This window comes from Arvicanthis niloticus, chromosome 1, assembly GCF_011762505.2.
Source record: "Arvicanthis niloticus isolate mArvNil1 chromosome 1, mArvNil1.pat.X, whole genome shotgun sequence".
Classification (NCBI taxonomy): domain Eukaryota; kingdom Metazoa; phylum Chordata; class Mammalia; order Rodentia; family Muridae; genus Arvicanthis; species Arvicanthis niloticus.
The window spans coordinates 67725667-67747508 of NC_047658.1; the positions used below are offsets into that span (position 1 = coordinate 67725667).

Here is a 21842-nt window from a genome sequence, read left to right on the forward strand (position 1 = left end):
ACCCCCCACCCATGTGAAAGTTTAAAGATTATGTAATCCTGAAGCTAAACTGTGAGGCACTTGGGAAAATAAGGTGGTTTCTGGGTCTTTCTGGTGCTCTGGGATAATCCTTTGCACCTCCGCTGCTGACAACCCCAAGCTGGGACACAGACCTAGAAGGAGCAAAGATAGTCTAACCTGAGCTCCTTCCTTGGCTAGTGGCCCTATAACCTGAGCTCCTTCCTTGGCTAGTGGCCCTATTATGCCGGGAGTTGGGGGGGGGGGGGGGGAGAGACAAGGCAGGAGTCCTGAAGCCAAACATAGGAGGGACTTGTCTTCTGGGACAAGGTTTCCTACAGCTTGAGGGAGGAACCCCTCAGAGCCCAGGGGGCCATGGGTGGGGGCACTCGGGGAGCACACTGATCACCAGTAAGAAGGGAAAGCAGAGTGGGCACAGATCAAGGGGCTAGAGAACCACAGGTGGAGTTCACTGGGGTCAACTGCCCTAGCCCAGCTTCAGACTGTGGAGCACACTTGCTGCCTGAGGCTCTGCCCAGGAGAAAGGAGAAGAAAGAAGAAAGGAAAGGAAGGGCTCCTGCTGGAGCGGGGCAAAACAGACACCGGGAAGCTCAAAAATGGCTCTCTTTCATTTATTTTTATTTATCTTTATAGGCGTAAAATGATCTTTTTCAAAATTAGACTTACTCATTTTCTGTGTATTTTGCCTGAATATATGTATCTGTGCCACATGCATGCTTGGTGACCATGAAAGTCAGAAGAGGGCATAATATCAGCTGGAAATAGAGTTATGGGTGATTGTAAAGCACCATGTAGGTGCTGGGGATCCCTGGTCCTCTGCAAAGACAGCAAGTGCTCTTAAGCACTGAGCCATCTCTCTCTGACCCCTCTTTCTTTTATTGTTTATATTTTTTTATATGTATGTGTGTGGGTGCACATGTGCAGGTACCATGTGGACCAGAAAAGAACATAGGATGCTCTGGAGCTGGAGTTACAGGTAGTCGTGAAGCATCTGACATGGGTGTTGGGGACGGATCTCAGGTCCTCTGAAAGAGCAGGAAGCACTCTTAACTATGAAACTATTGCTCCAGCCTTGTGAAAACTGGTGTCTGCCCCAAGCTTGAAATACAACTTGAAGTGCACATCCAGAAAGCTACTTAACCACTCTAGACCTAACCACCAGTAACTGACTTATTAATTCACCAGATATGTATGCCATCACCTGCCTAGATATCAGGCCCCAGCCTGGGCATTAAGGACTCTTTAAGGTAATGGTTCTCAACCTTCCTAATGCTGCAACCCTTTAATAGTGTTCCTCATGCTGTGGTGACACCCAACCATAAATTATTTTGTTGCTAGTCATCTCTGTAATTTTGCTACTATTATAAATAGTAATATAAAGATCCATCTTGGGGCTGGAGAGATGGCCCAGTGGTTAAGAGCACTGACTGCTCTTCCAGAGAACCTGGGTTCAATTCCCAGCACCCACATGGCAGCTCACAACTGTCTGTAATACCAGTTCCAGGGGATCTGACATCCTCATACAGACATACATGGAGGCAAAATATCAATACACACAAATAAAAATAAATTATAAAAAAGAAAATCCATCTTGTTCGATGGTCTTAGGTGACCCCTGTGAAAGGGTTATTCGAGCCTTAAAGGGTCATTTCCAGAAGGTTGAGAACCGCTCTAGGGGGTAACAGTATATCTGTTACTGTTACTGTCCTCGGTATATCTGACAAATACACTCCATGACTGTTCATACCTTTAATCCCAGCACTTGGGAGGCAGGGGCAAGTGGATCTCTGTGAGTTCGAGACCAGCCTTGGCTGGCTACAGGGTGAATTCTAAGTCAGCCAGGGATGTACAGAGGAGCCCTATCTCAAAGGCACAACAAACAGTGTGATTAACATCACCCTGCTCTCGGGAGGTGCTGTGGAAGCTGAAGCAGGGACCCTAGGAACTGATCAGGCTGCAGGTGTGTAGACAGCGAGCGCTCACTCCCCCGCACCCCAGGCCCCACAGTAGCCATCTTCTCTCACAGGGAAGGTCTGCCTAGAGCCACCCCTGAACACACTCAGAACCCAGATCCCTGACAGGTGCCCGTTTGTCTACAACCCCTCCCTCTACTCACGGGCCACTCTCATGGGTTTTGGAGTGTGGAACAAGCTGAGAGAATATTTAGAGCTTGAGCCAAGTGTGACTTCCCTCACATCTGTGAGAAGAACAGAGGCTTCAGCTCTGCCTGGGGCCCTGAGATTGCCACTGGGTTCCCACAAGCGCCCCCTACTGTTCTCACGTGCTCCTTGCTCCCCAGGAAGTTCCTGGGTATGAGAAGCCTCTAGGGGAGAGTGACACCCAACAGAAGAGTGGACTTAGGTCATCCTGGAAGGGAGAGGAGACCAGGCAGGGGAAAGGGTGCCAGTTGCTCTGTCTGGGAGTAGGGGTGGGGAAGGGTTGAGCCTGCAGGGGTGTTGTGATACAAGCATGCAAGTAGAAGTGAGCTTCCGACCGCATTGGCCCCTGGGACACTTAAAACCATCAGCCAGGTATGGTTCTTGAAAATAGCGGTATTCCAAGAGTATATCTTTTCATCTACAATTACTTTTGTATCTTCAACCACCCTTTTCCCATGGCTACGTTACCAGGAGGGCAGGAATGTGGCAGCAAGCTGGGGGCCTGTGACATGGGTTGAATTCGCTATGAATTATGCTAATTCAGCATGGGTTGAATCAGCCTAGAACAACAGCCATGTTATCTGCTGTTGATTCCACAGCCGGGCACCGCTCAGCTGTTTGGCTGGACTGCTTTGGCTGGCATTGGTATGGATGAAGTCAGCTAGGGTCTTTAACTTGCTGAGAGAGAAACTGAAGTTTCTCTTTCTCTTCATGCAGTCTTGGGGGCTTTCTACGTGTTCTCCGTAGACTTTGTACATGGCACGTCAGCGCTCCAAAAGCAGCAAACCTCTTAAGACTTAGGCCCTATGCTGAGGGGGGAAATGTCTGTGTGTATGTATATCCGTCGTGAAGTGTTTGCCGAGCATATGCAAGGCTCTGGGTTTAATTCCCTTGTATCACAAAAATTAAAAGTTTAAAATAAATAAGGAAATAAAACAAAATAGGTTTAACATGGACTTTCTTCTATATTATCCTGCATTTAAAGTACATCTTCCAGTCCTGGGCGTGGTATCATATACCTATACTTCCAGCACTTGGGAGGCTGAAGTGAACTCTGGGCCAGAATAAGTAAGTTATAGGGTGAGATCCTGGTTCAAAAAAAAAAATTGGGGAGGCTGTCAAAACGGCTCAGAGGGTAAAAGGTGCTTGTCGCCAAGCCTGACATCCTGAGCTCCATCCTCGGGAACCATATGGTGGATGGAGAGAACAAACTCTGATGTCTGTGCATCCATATAAACATATATTAAAATATGTAATTTTGAAAAGAATGAAACAAAAACACATTGTCCTAATGGAAGTCATGGCTTCAGCTCAGACTCCAAGTGGGTGAGAAGGCCAGGCTGTGAAGACCAAGAGCCGGGGGTTTCCTGGGGCCTCTAGTCTTAGGAGGGTATCTCACTGACAGTCCAGAGGCAGTACAGGGAGGGGTGTGGTCCTGCCTTTCTGCCACCTTCCTGTGGGCCTTGCCATCTTGCCTCTAGTGTTCAAGTCTTCACCTTAGAATGCATTCCTAGTGGGGCAGGTGCCTCTCTGGCTCCATGAAATGGCACATGTCCTACTTGTAGGCTCACCCAGACATCTTGAGCCCTTACCTGTCATGGAGGCGCCTCGGACAAGTGTCCTCACCTAAGCCAAAGAGCAATGGTGGTTTTCAGCAGAAGGGGAGGTTGTTCAGAAAGGAAAAGGACAGATGTTTCCCACATCTCTCAAGTCTGATGGGTCAGCTCCAGCTCCTAAGCCCAGGGATGTCCCTAAGTATGATACTGCTTCCCATGGTATCTCCCCCCTGGGTACTGGCACTCCCAAGGAAAAATGAGAGAAAAGGAAGAGAAGGAGGAAGAGGATGAGGAAGAAGAGGAGAAGGAGAGGGAGAACGAGGAGGGGGAGAAAAAAAAAGGAGGCTTATGAATTTGGCCAAGGTGGAGGGTGGTTCAAAATACAAGATAGATAATATTTCATGAATGTGGCACTTAACTGCACTGTAAACACCATGATAAACGTTGGCCAACACTGACTTCCCTGGGAGGGGCCACCGTAGCTTTTTTATTTTTTAACAGACAAGACTGGCTAAAGGGGAGTGAGTGATTTCCCCAGGACTCAGCAGTGCCAGGTTTTGAGGCCAGATGACCTCCTTCTGGAACCCCAGGGGCTGTTATTGAGGTACCCCAAGTGAAGTCATTGGTCACTGTCTTTGGTTCATTAGGGAATCCAGGTTTTTTTTTTTTTCTTTCTCAAATCGGGGCTTTCCACCCTTCATCCTAGTAGGAGAGTCTAGCCCTCATGCATCACCCGGCTTAGTTATTGCCTCTAAGAATCAATTAATTAGAAAATTGTTCTTAGCTTGATCTTTCAAGCCTCCTACCAATATCTCTTCTTCTGTGTCTTCCCATATTAATGTACATAACTATCATATATGTAGTAGATATATAAACACGTATATACACCAAAACCCATGACATATGCTGATCTTCCCAGTTTGGAACATTTTGCCTAACGAGTGTGTGACATAAATGACAAATGGTGTTGGTAATTAGAGAACAAACAAGGAGGAAATCCCCTCCAAGCTCAGCAAACACAATAATTCCCCAAAATGCAATCTGAAGCATTTAAATAAACAAAAGGTAAAATGAGAAACAGAGAAAAGCCAACAGGGGCGTGCGGCCTAGCTGAATGGCCATGTCCCTGTAGCGGGAAGGTACTCTGAGGATGGACACTGAGCGCTGAGCTCAGAGCAGAGTATTCATTGTTACCTGGGACACTGAGCAGCAAGTGTACAGTAGACATGACCGGCACTGGACACCTTCCCCTTGTGGATACTGGCCATGAGTCATTATTGATAAGATAAATATTTGCTCCCTCATGAATGTTAGCCAAGAAGAAATGTTGACCCTCCATGGGCTGGGCCATGTTAGCCTCCAGTGACCTCTACTTTCATAGATATCACCTTTGGAAGGAGCCAGGTATGCGTGGAGTGACATGCATGTCACATGCAGTGACAAAACCTCTGCCTTTCACATCCCTGGTGGGCTTGTCTATATAAGTTAGCTTATGAGTTGGTCTGATGGCACTTGGATGGAAATCTCTGCCTCTCTGCTACTCTTTATGAGTGTCCCTTGGTCCTGTCAGTATGGAGGAAGCAGGGGACCGGAGTGTGGCTACACAGAGAGGGGAATTCCTGTCCCTGAAGATTCCAATGTGCTCTCTGAAGCAGACTGTTCTGTGTCCTCACCACACTGGGCACATCTTGGCTTTCTCTACTATTGAGATGTCCAGAGGCCAGGACAGTGGCTTCATGGAGACTGGCACCTTAGAAGTACCCTATGCTTGCTTTTCGGCTCCTCTTGCCATCCTGAAATTTTAAACACTTCTGAACTCAAGTGTGCTTGCATACTGTGTCCCAGATTGTGTAACTAGGTCTGAAGCACAGAATGCTGCCACCTGCTGGAGGACATGGGTCTGCCCCTCAAGGTGTGAGCTTGAGTCTCACACCTGTGAAAAGGAGCCAAGACGAAAACCATCTGTAGCTTTGACCTTGGCTTTTTCTGCTGGAGGGTCTATACAACAAGGTCTGGTAGGCTTTACTCAGACTTGTATAATCTCCCCAATTTGCAAGAGAAAAACAGCTTCAAGCTGATGGCTTTTTTGTGTTTCTGCTTTTGAATTGTCCTGAGCAGAACAGACAAGGAGAGGATGATGGTGTCTAGTCGATGAAGCTGCGCCGTTTTTCTCGTTTATTTGGTGTGGTGGTTTGAATGTGCTCGGCCCAGGGATTGACACTATTAGATGTTGCCTTGTTGGAGGAGGTGTGGCCTTGTTGGAGGAAGTGTGTCACTGCTGGAGTGGGCAGTGAGTCCCTTCTCCTAACCACGTGAAGGCCAGTCTCCTAGCAGCCTTCAGATACAAATGCAGAACTCTCAGCTCCTCCTGTACCACACTTGCCTGGATGCTGCCATGTTCGCACCTTGATGGTAATGGGCTGAGCCTCTGAACCTGTAAGCCAGCCCCAGTTAAATGTTGTTTTTATAAGACTTGCCTTGGTCAAGGTGTCTGTTCATAGCAGTAAAACCCTAACTAAGACATATGGTGACAAAAGTACTGGGCACAATTGCAAGGAAGAGAAGAAGGGTGCTTCTGGAGCACCTTACTTTGTGACTGCCACAGTTTTTGGTTCTGCACAAATGTGGCTTCATTCCATCTTCTTGTGGACAGAGGTATCTTCACCCTCATTTGTCAGGCTTGGGGAAGTCACACAATTTGTTTGTGATGAATCCAGGATTTTTTGTATGAAACCAAAACATAATCTTCACACAGACTTGGAAACTGTTTATTCTAAGAACTCCGGAGGTGCAAGGATCTCTGGGGGGAAGGGAAGACCCTGTGAGTGTATCTGGATGGCAGGAAGCTAAAGCCTTCCTCCACCAGTCCATCCAACCTGAGGTGTGGCCACCAGGTGGCGCTGTGGGCCAGATACCTCTCCAGAAACACTACCAGTGAGGCTTCAGGTCTAAGGCAGGCAAGAGGCTATGTTGACAGTGTTTGAACATCTCATGTCACAGGATGAGGCTTCAATCTGATGTCTGTGCCCTTGCCTTCGCTCCAGGAACTAAGCCTTCCCCACCCTATCCCTTCCCTCCCCACCCCCAACCCCTTTTTTTAACCTTTGTTACTGTTTTTGAGATAGGGTCTAATGTAGCACAAACTCACCTCCAACCTTGCATCCCAGACCCTGCATGTAAGCCATGGTCCTCCTGGCTCTGCCTCAGGAATCCTGCATCTCTGATGAGTACCACCAACCCCTGCCCCAGTCGCAGCCTGAATGCTGAGATATCTCTCTCTCTCTCTCTCTCTCTCTCTCTCTCTCTCTCTCTCTCTCTCTCTCTCATTTTCCCCCCTTTTAGGCTTTTTCCCTGTTTTTAAGATTCCTATGTGTGGACAGAACTTCATAGAGAGATCTTGTCTCAAAACAAAACAGAATTCCTTCTACAAGCAGGGCTTCAGGAGGGCCCAGGCCTATTGTGTAACAGGACAATACTTCCTCAACTCTTATATTTGAAGCTTATTCTGCCTGACATACAGGGCTGCCTATTCCCTACTGGAGTGATTGGGACCCTCCCACCTCAGCTCTTTCTGAGCTGATCAGGTACTGTGGGCTCAGAGTTTTTATGTAGGACCATGATAGGATGATTTGGTCTCCGGTAGAGCACTGGCTTTGAGATAGCCAGAGACCCAACAGGTGTCAGTTGCCTGGGTAGGGACAGCACATATCTTGCCATGCCCCTGGATTCCAGACTCCTGACTACTGGTCTAAGACCTCCATTTGATCTGCACTACAGGTAGAGGGTGTGACTACAGGCTTCAGCCTCAAGAGATTTTCATATTAATGAGTTACCTAAAGGCCAGAGGGCGTAACTAGTAAAGTTATTCCCTCCCAGATCCTTCCTTCTCCTCCTCCCTATTTAAGCCAGCTCCCCACTGGCTTAAACTGGGGGGTGCACCCAGACCATCTACATTCGACATGGACAATAAAGCTTTGGAACCCCTTTGGACTTTCTCATGTTATTGGTGCATCTCAGCCGCCAGTTCCCACATTTCTAGTTGATAAATCTCCCATGGTGACCTTATTGGCAAGAATACCCAGCTCCCTGGATGGATGCCCATTGTTGGAATGTTCTGGATTCTGTGCCATTAACCCTTCACCCATGACCTTTCCTAAGTGTCACCTCCTTGTTCTGGTCTGCTTGTCATGAGTAATGAAAGTCTCCCTGGCTTTCACTGGCTGAGCTTTTCTTTGGGTAGGGATCCTGTTGTGTCCCCCATGGCAGAGACCCCAACTTAGCACAGAGCCTGGCGCCGAGTAGGTATCAGCAACAGATTGTTGTTAAAGAAGGTATTAGACACCTCCCTAACCTGGCTAGCCAGACCAACCTGTTGACAAGCCAACTTGGCCCTCAAGAAGCTGGAAGTGAGCTGTCACCGAAGTGTGCTGAAGGTGTGCAAACAGGAGTGACCGTTCCACAGCAGCTTGATGCCATGATGGGCAAAGCTGATCGACGAGAGTTAGAGCAGGACTCTGGGAAAACTCCTAAAGCACATTAAAAACTGGTTGTCCTAGATGAGAAAGAGCTGAGGGGCTCAGGTAGGGCAAAGACAGAGTCCCACAGCTATAGCCTGAGCTGAGGCAGGGGAGGGTGCAAGGCCCCAGCAAGCTCACTGCTAAAGCTGGACAGATGGTGGGTGGAGGTGGGGTGGCATGGATGGGGGTGAAGTGAATAGGGTATAGGAAGAGGGTTGGTCCATCCAAGTGGCTGCCTCCCATATGTTGTCATACACTCCCAATTCTGGAAGGCTTTTACTTTTTCAGGGAGAACAAGCTGCCCAAGGTGGGGGTCTAATATATCTTTGTGGCTCCAATCCTAGTCCATTGATTGTCAGCAAATGCTAGTTCAGTGATGGAAAGAACTCTTACATGTGTTTATTAAACCAAGGACCAGTCACAGTGTGGGCTAGGCAGGGCTAGTATGAGAAGACAGAGCACTCACTGACTTTCGAGCATCTCTGGGACCAGCCCCAATGCCCACATGGTCACTGATAGCCAGCTTCTTCCCAAGACCCCCCAGCCCACACCCAGAACAGAGTCTTACAAAAGTGAACAAATACATTTATCTTCCTTTCCATCCCCCGGCCAGCAGAGGTGGGGGTTAAAAGTGACAGTTCATTTTAAAAAGGCAACGACTCATAAAATGATGAAGGAAAGAATCCAGGGCTAGAGAGCTGAGATGTGGCCCTGGGGGTGAGCACAATGTGCATGGGAGACCCTTTCTGCCACACTCCTTGGAGGGTGAAATGGGTCTCTGGGCTCTGGCCTGTGGACACCAAGTCCACGAGTCCCTTGGAGCCCACAGCCAGATGGCCATAATTGAATTGACTTCTTAGAAAAGCATCTTAAGACGGTGTCACCGTGGAAAATGTGTACGTTTCCAGTCTTGATGCTGGGGGACTTCCATCCCAGAGTAAGAAACTGACAGGCTTGAGACTAAGGTGTTCCAAGCTTCCTGAGGCTCTAAAAGGGGGACTGACTTTGCTCATACCATAAGCTGGCCACCGGACCTAGGGTCCCCACCTCTGTGACCTTGTTGTTGCTGCTGCTGGGCACAATGAGAAACAGCACAGACAATGAATGGTAACAGGGTACCCAGCAGGAGAGGGGAGGGATAACAGAGAGGAAAGTACACAGCCCCCAACCTCAGCAAGAGGCTGGGCTCCCCTCCAAGTCCCCAGGTGAGCAAGTGTGCTGCTCTCAGTCCCATTATTACCATCTGTCCCACAAGGAGAGTGGATTTGATTTTCTCTCTAGGTCCTTCTATCATTAAGATTCTACCCAAGATTCCATGAGAAAAGGACAAAGTAGGCCTCATGGGCCCAGAACAAAGACTAGACACTGGGCTCAGAGGGACCTTCAGCCCAGTGGACCCGAGTCAGCTTTGCAGTGGCAGTGTTCACCTACAGTCCTTACATCATGGATCAAGTCAGTCCAGACAAAAGGGAAGGCACTTAGGGACAACTGGGGCAGGGCTCAGGAAGGGGCTAAAGTCTGGTTTGGCATTGGATCCCTTTGCTCATGGTTCTGGGAGGTGAGCCACTGAGACAAATGGGCAGACTTTGTTATTGGGTAGGCCCCAGGTACGGAGACTATCCTTGACCCACATCTTTACCAAGATGGCGGCCACATAGGCCTGTAGACTCTCAGGCCTGTAGGCATTGGCACATTAAAATATTATTGGGGACCTGAGCAAGCCCAGGACATCAGTCTGTCAAGTGGCCTCAGGCCACACCATTCGTCACAAGATGTATGGGCCCCTGGCAGCAGATTCCTGGGTGTCTCCACAGTGTAGGACTACCTTAGGGCTGGAGCCAGGCTGACGGTGGTAGGCACCCTCCCGCACCAGGCGCCGGCACTGCACATCTTGGCCTACGCTGACACTTTGTAAAGCAGGGAGGTGATGTAGCAGCATCTCAGGCAGGGGCAACAAGCTGGAGCCTGACAGATCTAGTTCCTGCAGCAAACCCAGGCCTGAAAATACCTCAGCTCCTGCCCACTTGAGCTTCGGGTTGCCAGATAAGTCCAGGACCTGAAGACCTGTGAGCTCCCGGAAGCCGTGGGGTGGGAGCTGGAGGATACCCTGTAGGCTGGACAGTGACAGGTGGGTGAGGCCTGCCAGCCCCACGAAGGCACCTGGGTGGAAAATAGTCAGAGGGTTCCCATCCAGGCTCAGGTAGCGCAGGGGTAGGTCTCGGAGATCCGGCACCGCTCGAAGCCGGTTCCAGGACAGGTTCAGGCTCTGAATGGTAGGTGCAGGGAGGCTGGCCCGGGCTGGATGGGGGAGCACGCGGTGGATAAGATTGTGGGATAGGTCCACATGCAGTGCCCGGCCCTGGCTGTGGGTGGTGAAGGCAGATATTGAGACCTCTCGTAGTCGGTTATGGCTCAGGTTGATATCACTCAAGGGGGAGCTGGTGAAAATCTCCGCTGGCAGGGCTGCCAGGCCATTGTGGCTGAGGTCAAGTGACTCCAGGTAGCGCAGGCGGGAGAAAGCAGTGGGCATGATGCTGGTGAGTAGGTTGTGACTGAGATCCAGGCCAGCCAGTGTGGTATAGCCTGGCCCTGCCAGCACTGACTCATTCACGGTTTCTAGCCGGTTGGAAGACAGGTCCAGGTGGGCTGTGTCCAGAGGGATGGGCACAGGCACAATGTGGGGGCCCAGGCTGCTACAGTCCACTCGGATCAGGCTGAAACTGTCAAAGAGGCCGAACGTCTCTTCTTCACACTGGCAGCCAGGGAAACATGGCCGAGTTGTCTGCACTCTGCCCATGGCCAGCAATAGCAGAAACAGGACGCACAACATGGTGACACCTGGTAAGAGAGCTACAGGTGAGGGGTGGATGTACCACTTGTATCCTGGCCTATAAGACATAGAGCATGTGTAGAGACAAAGCTGGAACCTGTCACAGCTCCTAGCCTCCTGGAACACTCGTAACCCCTAGTCCCTATTTTTCTTTGCCCTCAGTCCCCACATCTGTATGGTTAAGGGCTGGGCCGGGTGGGTGGATCTCCCACTAGGAGCATCAGATGCAAGTGGCCTGCTCTGACCGAAGTAAGGGTACCTGGATATCTTACGTGAAGTCTGTTAGACCAGACAGTCTTTTGGCTGCTTTTACTATAACTGCTGATCTGAAGATCAGAAGCTGCTGGAGACCCAGGTATCTCAGAGAGGACTTCACAGCACAAGTATGGAGTTGGGGGCTTTATTCACCTTTGCTGAAAAGAAATCACATGCTGAGTTGGCTGCCCCTAACCCTCACCAGCACCTATAAGACAGAGTCATGTCTCCATCTCACTAAGAGAGAACTGAGCTTGGAAGGGTTGGAGACATGAATACAGCTAAGCATGGTGGTACTAGGTGGAATAGATCCTTGTCTGGCTGCCCTTCCCCCTCTGCCTTAGCTGGTTCTCTTGCCCAGAGAGAACAAGTGCCTCACCACCAAACTAGCACAAAACAGGGCAGAATTAGACCCAGGCCTGCTCAGTTCTTCTATCTCTGTCTCCTGCCTCCAGCAGGTGTGGTGGGAAGTGGGCAGAATCCAGGAGGAGCTTTCCTCATAGGCACATGCTACATATAACTCAAGCCACTCACCCCCTGACCTCAGGTCCTTCTGTGAAATTACAACAGAAGCCGTCACATATGTCTGACACTATGTATGCTGTCAAATCTAAGGGTTACATGGGTCCATACTAGGCATACTCAAGGTTTGCATTCATGAGTTGGGTGGTATTAACATGAGAACCAGGGGGTTATATACTGAGAACCTCTAAGTGGCCCCCTCCCCTGATAGGTGGCCACTCAGGAGACAGAAGGCTCTTCATCTGGGTGGCCTGTCCTCCTGCCTGTCTCCCTTCCATGGGCCTCCAGAGAAAAAAATAGGGGGGAAGTAGGAGGGGTGAGGACCTGCCCACCTTCTAGGCTGGGGGTTGGGGAGCAGCTGGGTAGCATTACCAGCCCTGCATGAAACTTTAAAAGGGCAGCTACTTGATCTGCACTCTGGCTCTGTCCTGGGCCAGGGAGAAGTGGGGTGGGCTCTGCTCCCCTACCCAACCCTGGGGCCCTTTTTGCCCACCCCTTTCTTTTGTAGAGACCAATTCGAGGATTAAACTCGGCCCAGGTGCATCCTGGGCTTGGTCCCAGCCAAGGCAGGACAGAGTGTTCCAATGTTTGCACCAAGAAGAAAATATTAAGTTGCTCCAGCCCCCCTTTGTTCCCCAGGGAACTCTTCCAGAGTTCATTACCCCCACCCCCACCCCACCCTCCAGCTAAGCTGATCTGCTCCAACCCACCCTGCCAGGGGTTTAAATAAACACCACAAAGGGCCCCAAAATCACCCTTTGGCTCCCAGAGGTGATTATACAATGCGCTCAGGCTCACGAGATGCCAAGTGCCTTCTCCTGAGCTCTAGCTTATGTAACCAGCAGGGCAAATACAGCCCAGATGTTGCTCTCCTCTGGGCCCCAGCCCTGTACTCTGCACAAGGCGGCAATGTCTGTCCTGCCATCCTCATACACAACAACAAACCCCTGCACCCTAATCTGTGAAAAGCCGCCCATAGTCTTCCCTGAAGAATCTGGAACACGGCAGTGGTCCTCACAACGAGATAAAGGAAACAGGACTGCAGGTGGAGGCCCACATAGGCAACCTGGGTGATAAATGCACTAGACTAGAACCTTGCTCCACTGTGCCATGAACATACTTGTTCATACCCTGCTGTCATACTTGGGAAACTCTAGTGGGAAACAGAAAGTGACACAAGCCCCTCTCCTGTAGACCTCAAGTTTGCCCAATGAGACCAACTGTCCCATCCCCCATTAAAGGACCCAAAGAGCCACTTGTTAATATTTTGGAGACACTATGTGGGAGATGAAATGGGGAGGATGGTCTTCGAAGAGCTGCTCTAAGGACTAGACATGTCCCCCTACCGGGGACATGCCCAGTTCAGCCAGGACACTAACAGATAGCCAACATGGGCTGCTCTGACTCTCTAGGGTAGATGTCAGACAGAGGTGCTTCGCTACATCCCAGGACACTGACAGGAAAGCAATAAGGCAACTCTGTGTTGGGACAAGTCCCAGGGGGAGAGTCAGAAGCCATAGGTCTTTCACTGTTCTCTGCCCTGGACCGTTGTGACCACCAGTCAAGTCCCACCCCTCTCTGAGCCTCTGTTTCCCATCTTTACAATATAGGGTTTAGTGCCAATCCCAGAGTTAAAGAGTTTTAAAGCTGAACAAAACACTAAGCACAAAGCACGCGGCTAAGCCTTACAGGGTGTGAGTGCGTGAGATTGTTAGGCCCCCTCCTCACCCGTAGCAACATCACTAACATCTTAGACACAGGAGGCTTAAGTTCTTGTGACTTTTCACAGGTTTATGTCCAGTAGTTTGAGTTCCTCATCTGTGTAACAGTATTAGTGTTGCTCAGCCTCCATTCAGGGACCTCTGCCTCGGGAGAAAGGGCAAAGAGACATGCCATCGGTGCAGATGGGCGGGCGACGCCATCACGGGTATCTGGGAGAAGGGATCTCTAGGTTAAGAGATCTTTCCTACAAAGCCTGACGTGCAGATGAAAGACAAAGAAGGATCAACAGAACACAAGGCAAGAGACTTCACACAGCTCTGGTCTGGTAGACAGCAGGTCCTGTGAGGCCAGCAATGAGCTATTTAGGGCCCAGGATGTCAAGTCCAGTGACTCTAAAGAAAAAAGGCTGCTGGCCCATGAGTCCAAGCATGAACAGTGTAAATGCTACAAGCCTGGCAGCTCTAAGGGGCTCTCTTGACAACATCATATCTTGAACCTGCCATGAAACAGAATTGGCCATATCACTGCCCCACGGGATTGTTTGTAAAACCACAGAGATCAACTACTTCAGACAGAGAGGCCTCTGGAAGTTGGAGATGCCCTTCTCCCTTCCCTCTCTGAATCTCCTTAGGGACTGGACCCTCTTTGTCTTCTGGGTAGCAGCTTTTCCACACAGTCAGCTGTTGTTCACACTGTCCACAAACACAGAGAATTCCAGGCTCGTGAGCTGCAGAGCCCTTGGAGATGACGGATGACTGAGGCCCAGAGGGGCATTAAGGGAAATGTAATAGCCGAGCAAGGCCCAGTAGCTGGGACCCACCACCTCACACGGTCCTTGCATCACACACATATACCCGCCTGCCCCTGCCTGGTGGAACAAAGCGCTCTCTGTCTCCACAGGCTCCCACCACCCCTCCCTCCTGGCCTCTCACACCTCAGGCTACCAATAGGCCTCCTTCAGAGGGTACTGAGAAAATTCACATTTCAAACATAAGGTGCCAGCAGCTTGGGACAGAGTGCCTCCTTCCTAACCTAGATATCCTTCCCTAACTGAGGTCAAAGTCAGACCTGGTGGCAGGGAGGCAGCAACAGAGACGCAGCAAGAAAGCCACAGGGGTTGGCTGCTGGATCTGGGACTGGGTGGGAATCCACCCACCTACTAGAATCCCAGAGTTCTCTGCAGGGACAAGAAGTGAAGGCTGTGGACCATGTAGTGATACAGCAGTCTGATCAGTAAGTGCTTAGTCCCTGGTGGCTTTTCTCCTGGAGGTGGTGACTTATTCTTCCTGTCCCTTCCCAGCCAGATTCCTATTTGCAGAGCCAGACTCCAGCAGGTTCATAGTAGTTTGTACTGACCTCTCAGACACACTGTTGGTATCTGCTGGTGAGGGTCCAACCACTCTCCTCTTCTGTGGACACCTCTCTGAGGTTGAGTTAGAGGTTGAAGTCCAGGCTCCTTCTGGGCCTGCTTGCCAAGCCCTGGTACACCACAGCACTTCTGACCCATAGAACTTTCTAGCCTTTTATTAACAACTTCAACAGGAAACCTCAGGGACAGAAGCTAAATGGGTAAGGGGCTAGTTGCAGGTTGGTTCAGTGCCTAGCACCTACCTAGGACAGGGCTTCCTATCAACCAACAGTGCCTATACCCCAGGCAGCCTTGCACCTCACCCGGCTCAGTCAATAAGGATGGTCATGAAATCCCCAGGGAGAAATTCCCTAAGTGTCCTGCCCCCTGACCAAGAAGCTTCAGGAATTAGAATTTGGGGGACATACTGGGAGCCTCCAGGCTTAGCTTTCTCTACAGAATCGATACTGCAAGCACATGGGCTCCCCACATGTGTGACTCTCGCTCGGCTGCGGTCCTTCACAGTGCTGCTTATTATCCGTGTCGCACAGGCAAACAGCAGCATGCTGTTTGGTCAGGTAATAGAGAAAACAGGAACCAGACCCAGACATGTTAGCTTCAAACCCACAACTAGCCTCAACTTGCAAATGGGCAGTGTGGACAGCTGCTTAGAGCTGCTAATGCTGGGTTGTACTGACATGTTTACCTAGTCGTCCTCTGTGGGCAGAGAGGGGGGTTAGGTTTTTTTTATTTTTTTACCCCTGGACCAGATACTATATTAATATATACCAGGTATTATTGGCTGGGGTTTGGTGGTACATGCCTTTAATCCCAGTACCTTAGAGGGGTGGGAAGATCTCAGTGAGTTTGGGGCCGGCCTGGTTCACATAACCAGTTCCAGAGCAGCTGGGGCTATATAGTAAGACCCTGTTTCAAAACAAAGAAGCAAGCAAGCAAACAAAAACGCCTAAAAGACATATCAGGCACATAGAAGGCGACGATGTCACCAAAGGACACTTCAGCCTGTCCCATGTATCCTCAGCAACTATGTTTGACCACCCTGTGAAACCAGGAAGTTTGAAAGCATTTCACTTGTCTTACGGCTGTCTAAAGAGTCCAGAGAGGTTCAGTGACTTGTCCAGAGTCACATGGACTCTGACAAGACAAAGGCTGGATCCAGGTATTCTGAATCTACCACCTGGCCTGGAACTTCAGCACCCTCCCACCCAAAAAAATGTCACCCATGGGGTGATAGACAAGGTCCCAAATGCTATTTTCTCCTTCCAGCTGATCTTTGGGGAAATTGACAAGTTTCCACTGATCTGAAGCAGCACTTGAGAACACCAGGAGGGGCTGCATGGGGCAGAAGAAAGGGGATCTGAAGACTGGGTACCAACCTTACAGGATTCCATGTGACTGTGAGGTCCTGGCCTGGGTCTTGTGACATGGAGAGCAACTAGTGCTGCTCCCAGCAGGGCCCTGGATGGATTACTTACAGAAAGCAAGGACTCAGTCTAAGCTGGCCCCAGAGGGTCTCAGTGAGTGTTCAGTCTTGCCTCTGTGGGTGACTTCAGGGCCAGGAAAGGTATGCTAAGACACACCAGATGGATGAGAACACAGAAGTTATTCCTGGATGACTTGGATTCTCTCATTGTTCCATCCAGGGCCCTGAGCAAGTTTCCTTGGGGTCCAGGAAGGTTACAGAGGCCAGAGAAAGCTGAAGCAGGGGGTGTCACCTATGGCCGAATGAGAAACTGGCACCAAATCAGCAGTCACTCCTGGACAGGTAGGTCACTATCTGTCCTCTTCCTCAAACTGGGCAGGCACCTCACCCTGCGTAGGTCATACTTGGGAGAACTCTGTACCCCTCTGGCCTCTAGCCTCCACCTCTAAACAAGTGCCACGCTGGGCACCAGAGTATGGCCTCCAACTGAACATCCAGCCCCCACCTCGGTGCCCCATCTAAAACCAATTCCACAAAGACAGCCTCTCAGGCTGGATGCCTGTCACTCCCCAGGGACCTCTTTCTTTGCACAGGCTATTTCTTTTGACAAAGATGGCAAAGCCTTTCCCCTAACCCCCCACCTTTGTCTTCTACAAATTCCCACTTGTTTGATTCAAAAGCTACCTATTCTGGGAGGCCTTCTCAGCCTAACCTGGCTTTCATCCCCTGAAAGGCCCCTGGGCTATGGCTGTCTAAGGATGTCCCCAGCTCCTCTCTAGCACTTAGCATGGCAGGGGCAGAAACTAGAGGAGTGAAATGACAGGGATAGAGAGGCCTCCTTCTGCTTGGGTGCTTCCTGGAACTCAGGGTTTGGCTAAGTGGTAAAACCAGGTTTAAGATTGGGGTTCATGCTATTTTTGCCTCTGCTTGTATTCACACAATGTATGTAACCAGACACCCTGAAACTACATCTCAATTTATTAGCACATGTAGTAATTTGTTATGCTATTTACCAGTCACAACACATCAGTGAAACAATAATCAAAATCTCCCTTCGAAGGAGCCTGAGAATCAGACAGGTGACATGACACGTGCCAGGTCACAGAGGCAGGAGGCTATGAAACTTCCTGACTGGAAGACATGCAACACCCTGTCTTCAGACAGGCCTCCCAGACTCCAGCACCATCCAAAGACCAGAGGAAAGAATGATCAAACACCCTTCCCCCTGGTCCTGTTTCCTCTGCACACAGGCTCAAACTGGAGATCAAGTTGATGCTGAGTGATCTGCCTTCCCTCCCAGCCTTTGGATAACTCCTACTCCCCAACACCCAACCTTGCACCCTGACATGAAGACAAGTACCCGGGTGCTGTTTTCAGAACACACAGAGCCCTGCATGTATTGTGCCAGGCCTTTCCAACCTCTGCTATTGGAAAACTTCAAACCCCGGAGTAGAGTTGTCACCTGCTCAGCCAGGTCTGCTCCTATGGAACCCGTCTGTCTTAGCACTAGCCTTGGTAGGGAACTTCCGGGGTGGACCCAGCTGTCTTCAGGAAATATCCCCAATTCCCAGGCTCAGAGCCCTGAGAAAGGATGATGAACACAATCACGGACATTCTCTCTGCACTGAGCCAGAAATTACGACCAAAAAGAAAACTGGTCTGAATCCGATCTCTTGCCCAGTCTGTCATTTAAAAGATAAGCAACACCAGCGTTTGCCTTTACATGGGTCAGTGGAAGAAGGTAGGCGGAAGCCCTGTGGACTCTACAACTCCAGGCTGGTGCATTCCAGCTTTCCTAGAAACAAATTAATGCCTGGGAACACAATTGTTTACAGGCTCCGAGACTCTGGTAATCAGGAGAGTCGAGAGAGTACAGAGACCAACTACACTCCCTCTTTCATAAGGAAGAACTAGAAACAAAAAGGAAAGTGGCATCGTTGCCTTTCCCAAGTTTGTTTCCTCCCCCCACCCCCAGGGCAGTACTGACCAAAGTTCTTCGTTAAAGATTGGGATGGAGGGTTGGGAAAAAAAGTGTTTGACTTATCTTTGCCACTCAGGATCAAAAGCTCGGACAGGATGGAGCCCCTCCCACTCTGGGGGCTTTGCAAGTCTAGACTTATCCAAAAGGCTAGCATGGAACAAGAAAGGATCAAAGTTTGAGTCACCTCAGGGCCCGGCCAAGTGTGGGCGGGAGCCGCTTTCAGCTAAGCTCGCCACGCTGGTTACCGCCACTGTGCGCTCCGCTCCCGCGGCGTAGAGTTCTCACTTCATCCACAACAGTGACCGAATCTCAACGGGGCTCAGCAACACGCCCGTGCCCTACGTGGGCCATTGGCCGTCCCTTTGGAAACTAGTGTGTGGAAGGCCCCTTCTCATCACAACCCAACCAGGGCTAGGGGCCACGAGCAGGCCGAATGCAGGCAAACTGGCCTTTCTCACCTACTTGATGGGAAGGTTCGTCCCCTCACTCTGGAGTTCGGTTAAATGCAGTGCGGAACTCAAAGCCAAGCAAGTCTCTCCACCAAGCAGACAGATCTCACTCAGTCCACACTCACTCTGTCCCAGGGGCGCAGAGCAGACTACTGCCAACAGTGCGCTTCTCCCGGGTCTCCAGCCTCAGGCCGGAGCCCAGACCAGCGGTGTCCCCTCCTTTCTCCCACTGGGGTCCTGTGAGGGTGTCCGGCACGGCACGCTCCGCCCAGTCCTCGCCCGGGCCAGTCGCCAAGCACTGCCGATCACCCCCCAACCCACCAAATCCATCCCATCCTTTCGCGGCTCAAAGGACCTCCGGAGGTGAGAGAGAGAAGGGCTGCCAACAGGCGTTGCCGGAGGAACCCAGAGAAAAGTTTGAAGCCAAGTAGGGGGAATCCGATGGACAGCAAGGGAACAGAGAGTCGGGGCAGCTTTAGGCTCTCAGTGCGCACATACCCTACGGATATTCAACCAGACACGTCGGCAAGCATAGACCACGTATACGGACACTAGGAGCGCCCACCGGTCCCCACAACCAAACGCAAGGCTGCAAAACGGGGACACCGGAGCGAGATAGCCGTGCAAAGCCACGCACACACAAAGGCACAGGCAGATGCTAGCTTCCGAACCCAAATCCACAAAAGACCCACTACCGCGAGATGCACGTGTTCTTACAAAGACCCTGGAGGCGCTGGCCCACGCCCACGGCCCCCAGGCAGAGCCTTTGTCTCCTGAAAGCCCTCACCCCTGCTCCCCCGACTCTGCGCTGCTGTGGCTCGGTGTCCCGGAAAAGTTGAGGGGCCTCGGCAGGACCCGGACCCGCCCCTCGCGCCGGCCTGCTCACAGGATGGGGCGGTGAGGTTGGAGTCTGGGGCTCCAAACCTCCAAATGCGCGCCGATCTCACCGCTCCTCGGGATAGCACCCACCTGGCAGGTCCGCAGCTGTCGCCTCGGCACGCTCACCTAGGCGACCCGGCGTTGGCCGGCGGGCCGGCGCTTTTCTCGGCGCCGCACGTCCCGCCCCACGTCCCCGCCCGCCGCCGGGCTCCCCTTGCTCGGCACCCAGTGGCTGCACCGGCTTCAGGCCAGGAAGCTCAGGGAGCGTCGTTAAAGTGCAAGTCTGGGGGGGGGGGCGCTTTAGCAGCCCTGCCCCCGCCCGCCGGGCGAGCACGGGTTCCACCCTAGGGAGCGTCTAAAAAGTGCGCGGTTCCCTCCCATTCCACAAGGCCTCCCTCCCAGCTTCCTGCGTCCCGGATCCCTGCCCCCTCCGCCTTCCTTCAGTTGCGCGTTCCAGTAATCTCAGCAGATGGCTACGGGGTCGGGAACATCTGGAGGTCGCCGGAGTGTGTGTGTGTGTGTGTGTGTGTGTGTGTGTGTGTGTGTGTGTGTGTGTGTGTAGAGGGAAGCAGAATTAGTTGGTAAGAATGGCTGGATGAGGGTTTTCTCAAATTCTCCCCCACCCCACTAAAAAAAAAAGTTTAAAAAAAAGGTCTAGAGTCATTAATGGGTGTGTTTGAGAAAAAGAGGCAGAGACAGAGAACAGAAAAGAGAGGAGCTTAAACAGGGAAGCTGGCAGACACCGAGTGAGGGAGAAAGCAACAGACATAACAGACTTTTTTCTTTCTTTCTTTCTTTCTTTTTTTTTTTTTTTTCTGGAGGGAAAGTCAACTTCTGGCTGGATTTCCAAGAAGGGCACTGCTCTGTAGTAGCAGCTCAAGTCTTCCATCCTCTCCAGCTGAAATTATTTGCGGGTGTGTGTGTGTGTGTGTGTGTGTGTGTGTGTGTGTAAAATATGATATATGTGATATGATATGTGTGTGGTTGAAAAAAATACAGGATTAAAGAGAGAAATTACCCGCTGCAGGTAATTCTGCCCACATACCCCGACAATGCCCACCTCTAGAGGGAGGAACTTTCCAGTAAAGGATTAGAGGGAAGTTTGGTATTGGCTCTGGACCTCCCAGGAACTTGCCACTTTGGAAAGGGCTCCTGGGTGGGGAAGTCCAGTGATGTTCCCCTGCCATGGCCTAGGCTTGTTGCATCCAGTCTTTTCATTTCTTTCTTCCTTATTATTTAAAAACAAAAGTCTTTGCTTGGGCTTGTGTGTCTGCCTAAGGAAAGGGGAGTTCCCAGTTGGCAAAGTCAAGCTCACAGTCAGAAGAAAGTGGCTGTTCAGACCTTTGCTTCAGAGAGCAGCCCTGGGGACTCACCAGGGCTGAACCCTGCTGACTGAGGAGGAGAGGGGACAGTGGTCCCTGTCTATAAGCTTGCCTGTTATCCTAGTACTGGGAGGCAGGATAACTGTCTATGTGAAGACAGCCTAGCTCTAGATAGAGAACAGCCAAAAGGGGGGTGGGGAAGAATTCTTGGGACTAGGTCATTGGGGGATCTTTTCACTGTGGCCTCATCCAAATGGGCAGGGTCGCTCTTACAGTTGGGCTGCTGGAATTTAGTGCTGCACTGCCAATTCCCTCAGAGCCTCAAAAAGAGTCTGAACTCTTCTTCTTATGAAGTAGGAATACAAGAGGAATGATGGAGGGTTGGTGAAAGAATTCACCATTAAACCAAAGTAGGCTTATTGAACACACTGGAAGAATTCAGGGAGGTGGGGAGTCAAAAAGAACCATCTGTCTGAAGCCACCATCTTTCTGTTTTTTAAAAGATAAAATTATATTTATTTCATTGTTCCAGGTGTGGGGGATGTACCTATGTTTGTAGAGGTCAGAGGACAGCTTGTGAGGTGTTAGTCTCTGCTCCACCCCTTTTGTGAATTCTGGGAATGGAACTCAGGTCACCAGTATTAAAGGAAAATTCTTTTACTCACTGTGTCATCTCAGCAGCCCACTATCCTCTTCAATTAGGATGAACCATCATGCAGTTTCCACTATGCAAGTCTCACCATGCAATTCCCACCATGCAGTTCCCACCATGCAGTTCCCACTATGCAAGTCTCACCATGCAATTCCCACCATGCAGTTCCCACCATGCAGTTAACATCA

General features: G+C 50.7%; 1 protein-coding gene across 6 annotated transcripts; it reads right to left on the minus strand.

Moving 5' to 3' along the window:
* Positions 1–8619: 8619 nt before the first annotated feature.
* On the minus strand, positions 8620–19926 carry Tsku (tsukushi, small leucine rich proteoglycan). 6 transcript variants are annotated; one of them, XM_034521649.2, is made up of 2 exons: positions 19771–19926; positions 8620–11088 (listed from the first exon to the last, which is right to left on the minus strand). In XM_034521649.2, exon 2 carries the CDS (start codon positions 11078–11080, stop codon positions 10016–10018), a length of 1065 nt encoding a protein of 354 aa, XP_034377540.1. In that variant the 5' UTR covers positions 11081–11088; positions 19771–19926; the 3' UTR covers positions 8620–10015. The 6 variants fall into 6 exon arrangements, with proteins under 6 accessions (XP_034377540.1, XP_034377548.1, XP_076794511.1 ...); XM_034521657.2 differs by having other exon boundaries at positions 8620–11100; positions 19771–19873; XM_076938396.1 differs by having other exon boundaries at positions 19688–19817.
* Positions 19927–21842: the final 1916 nt, after the last annotated feature.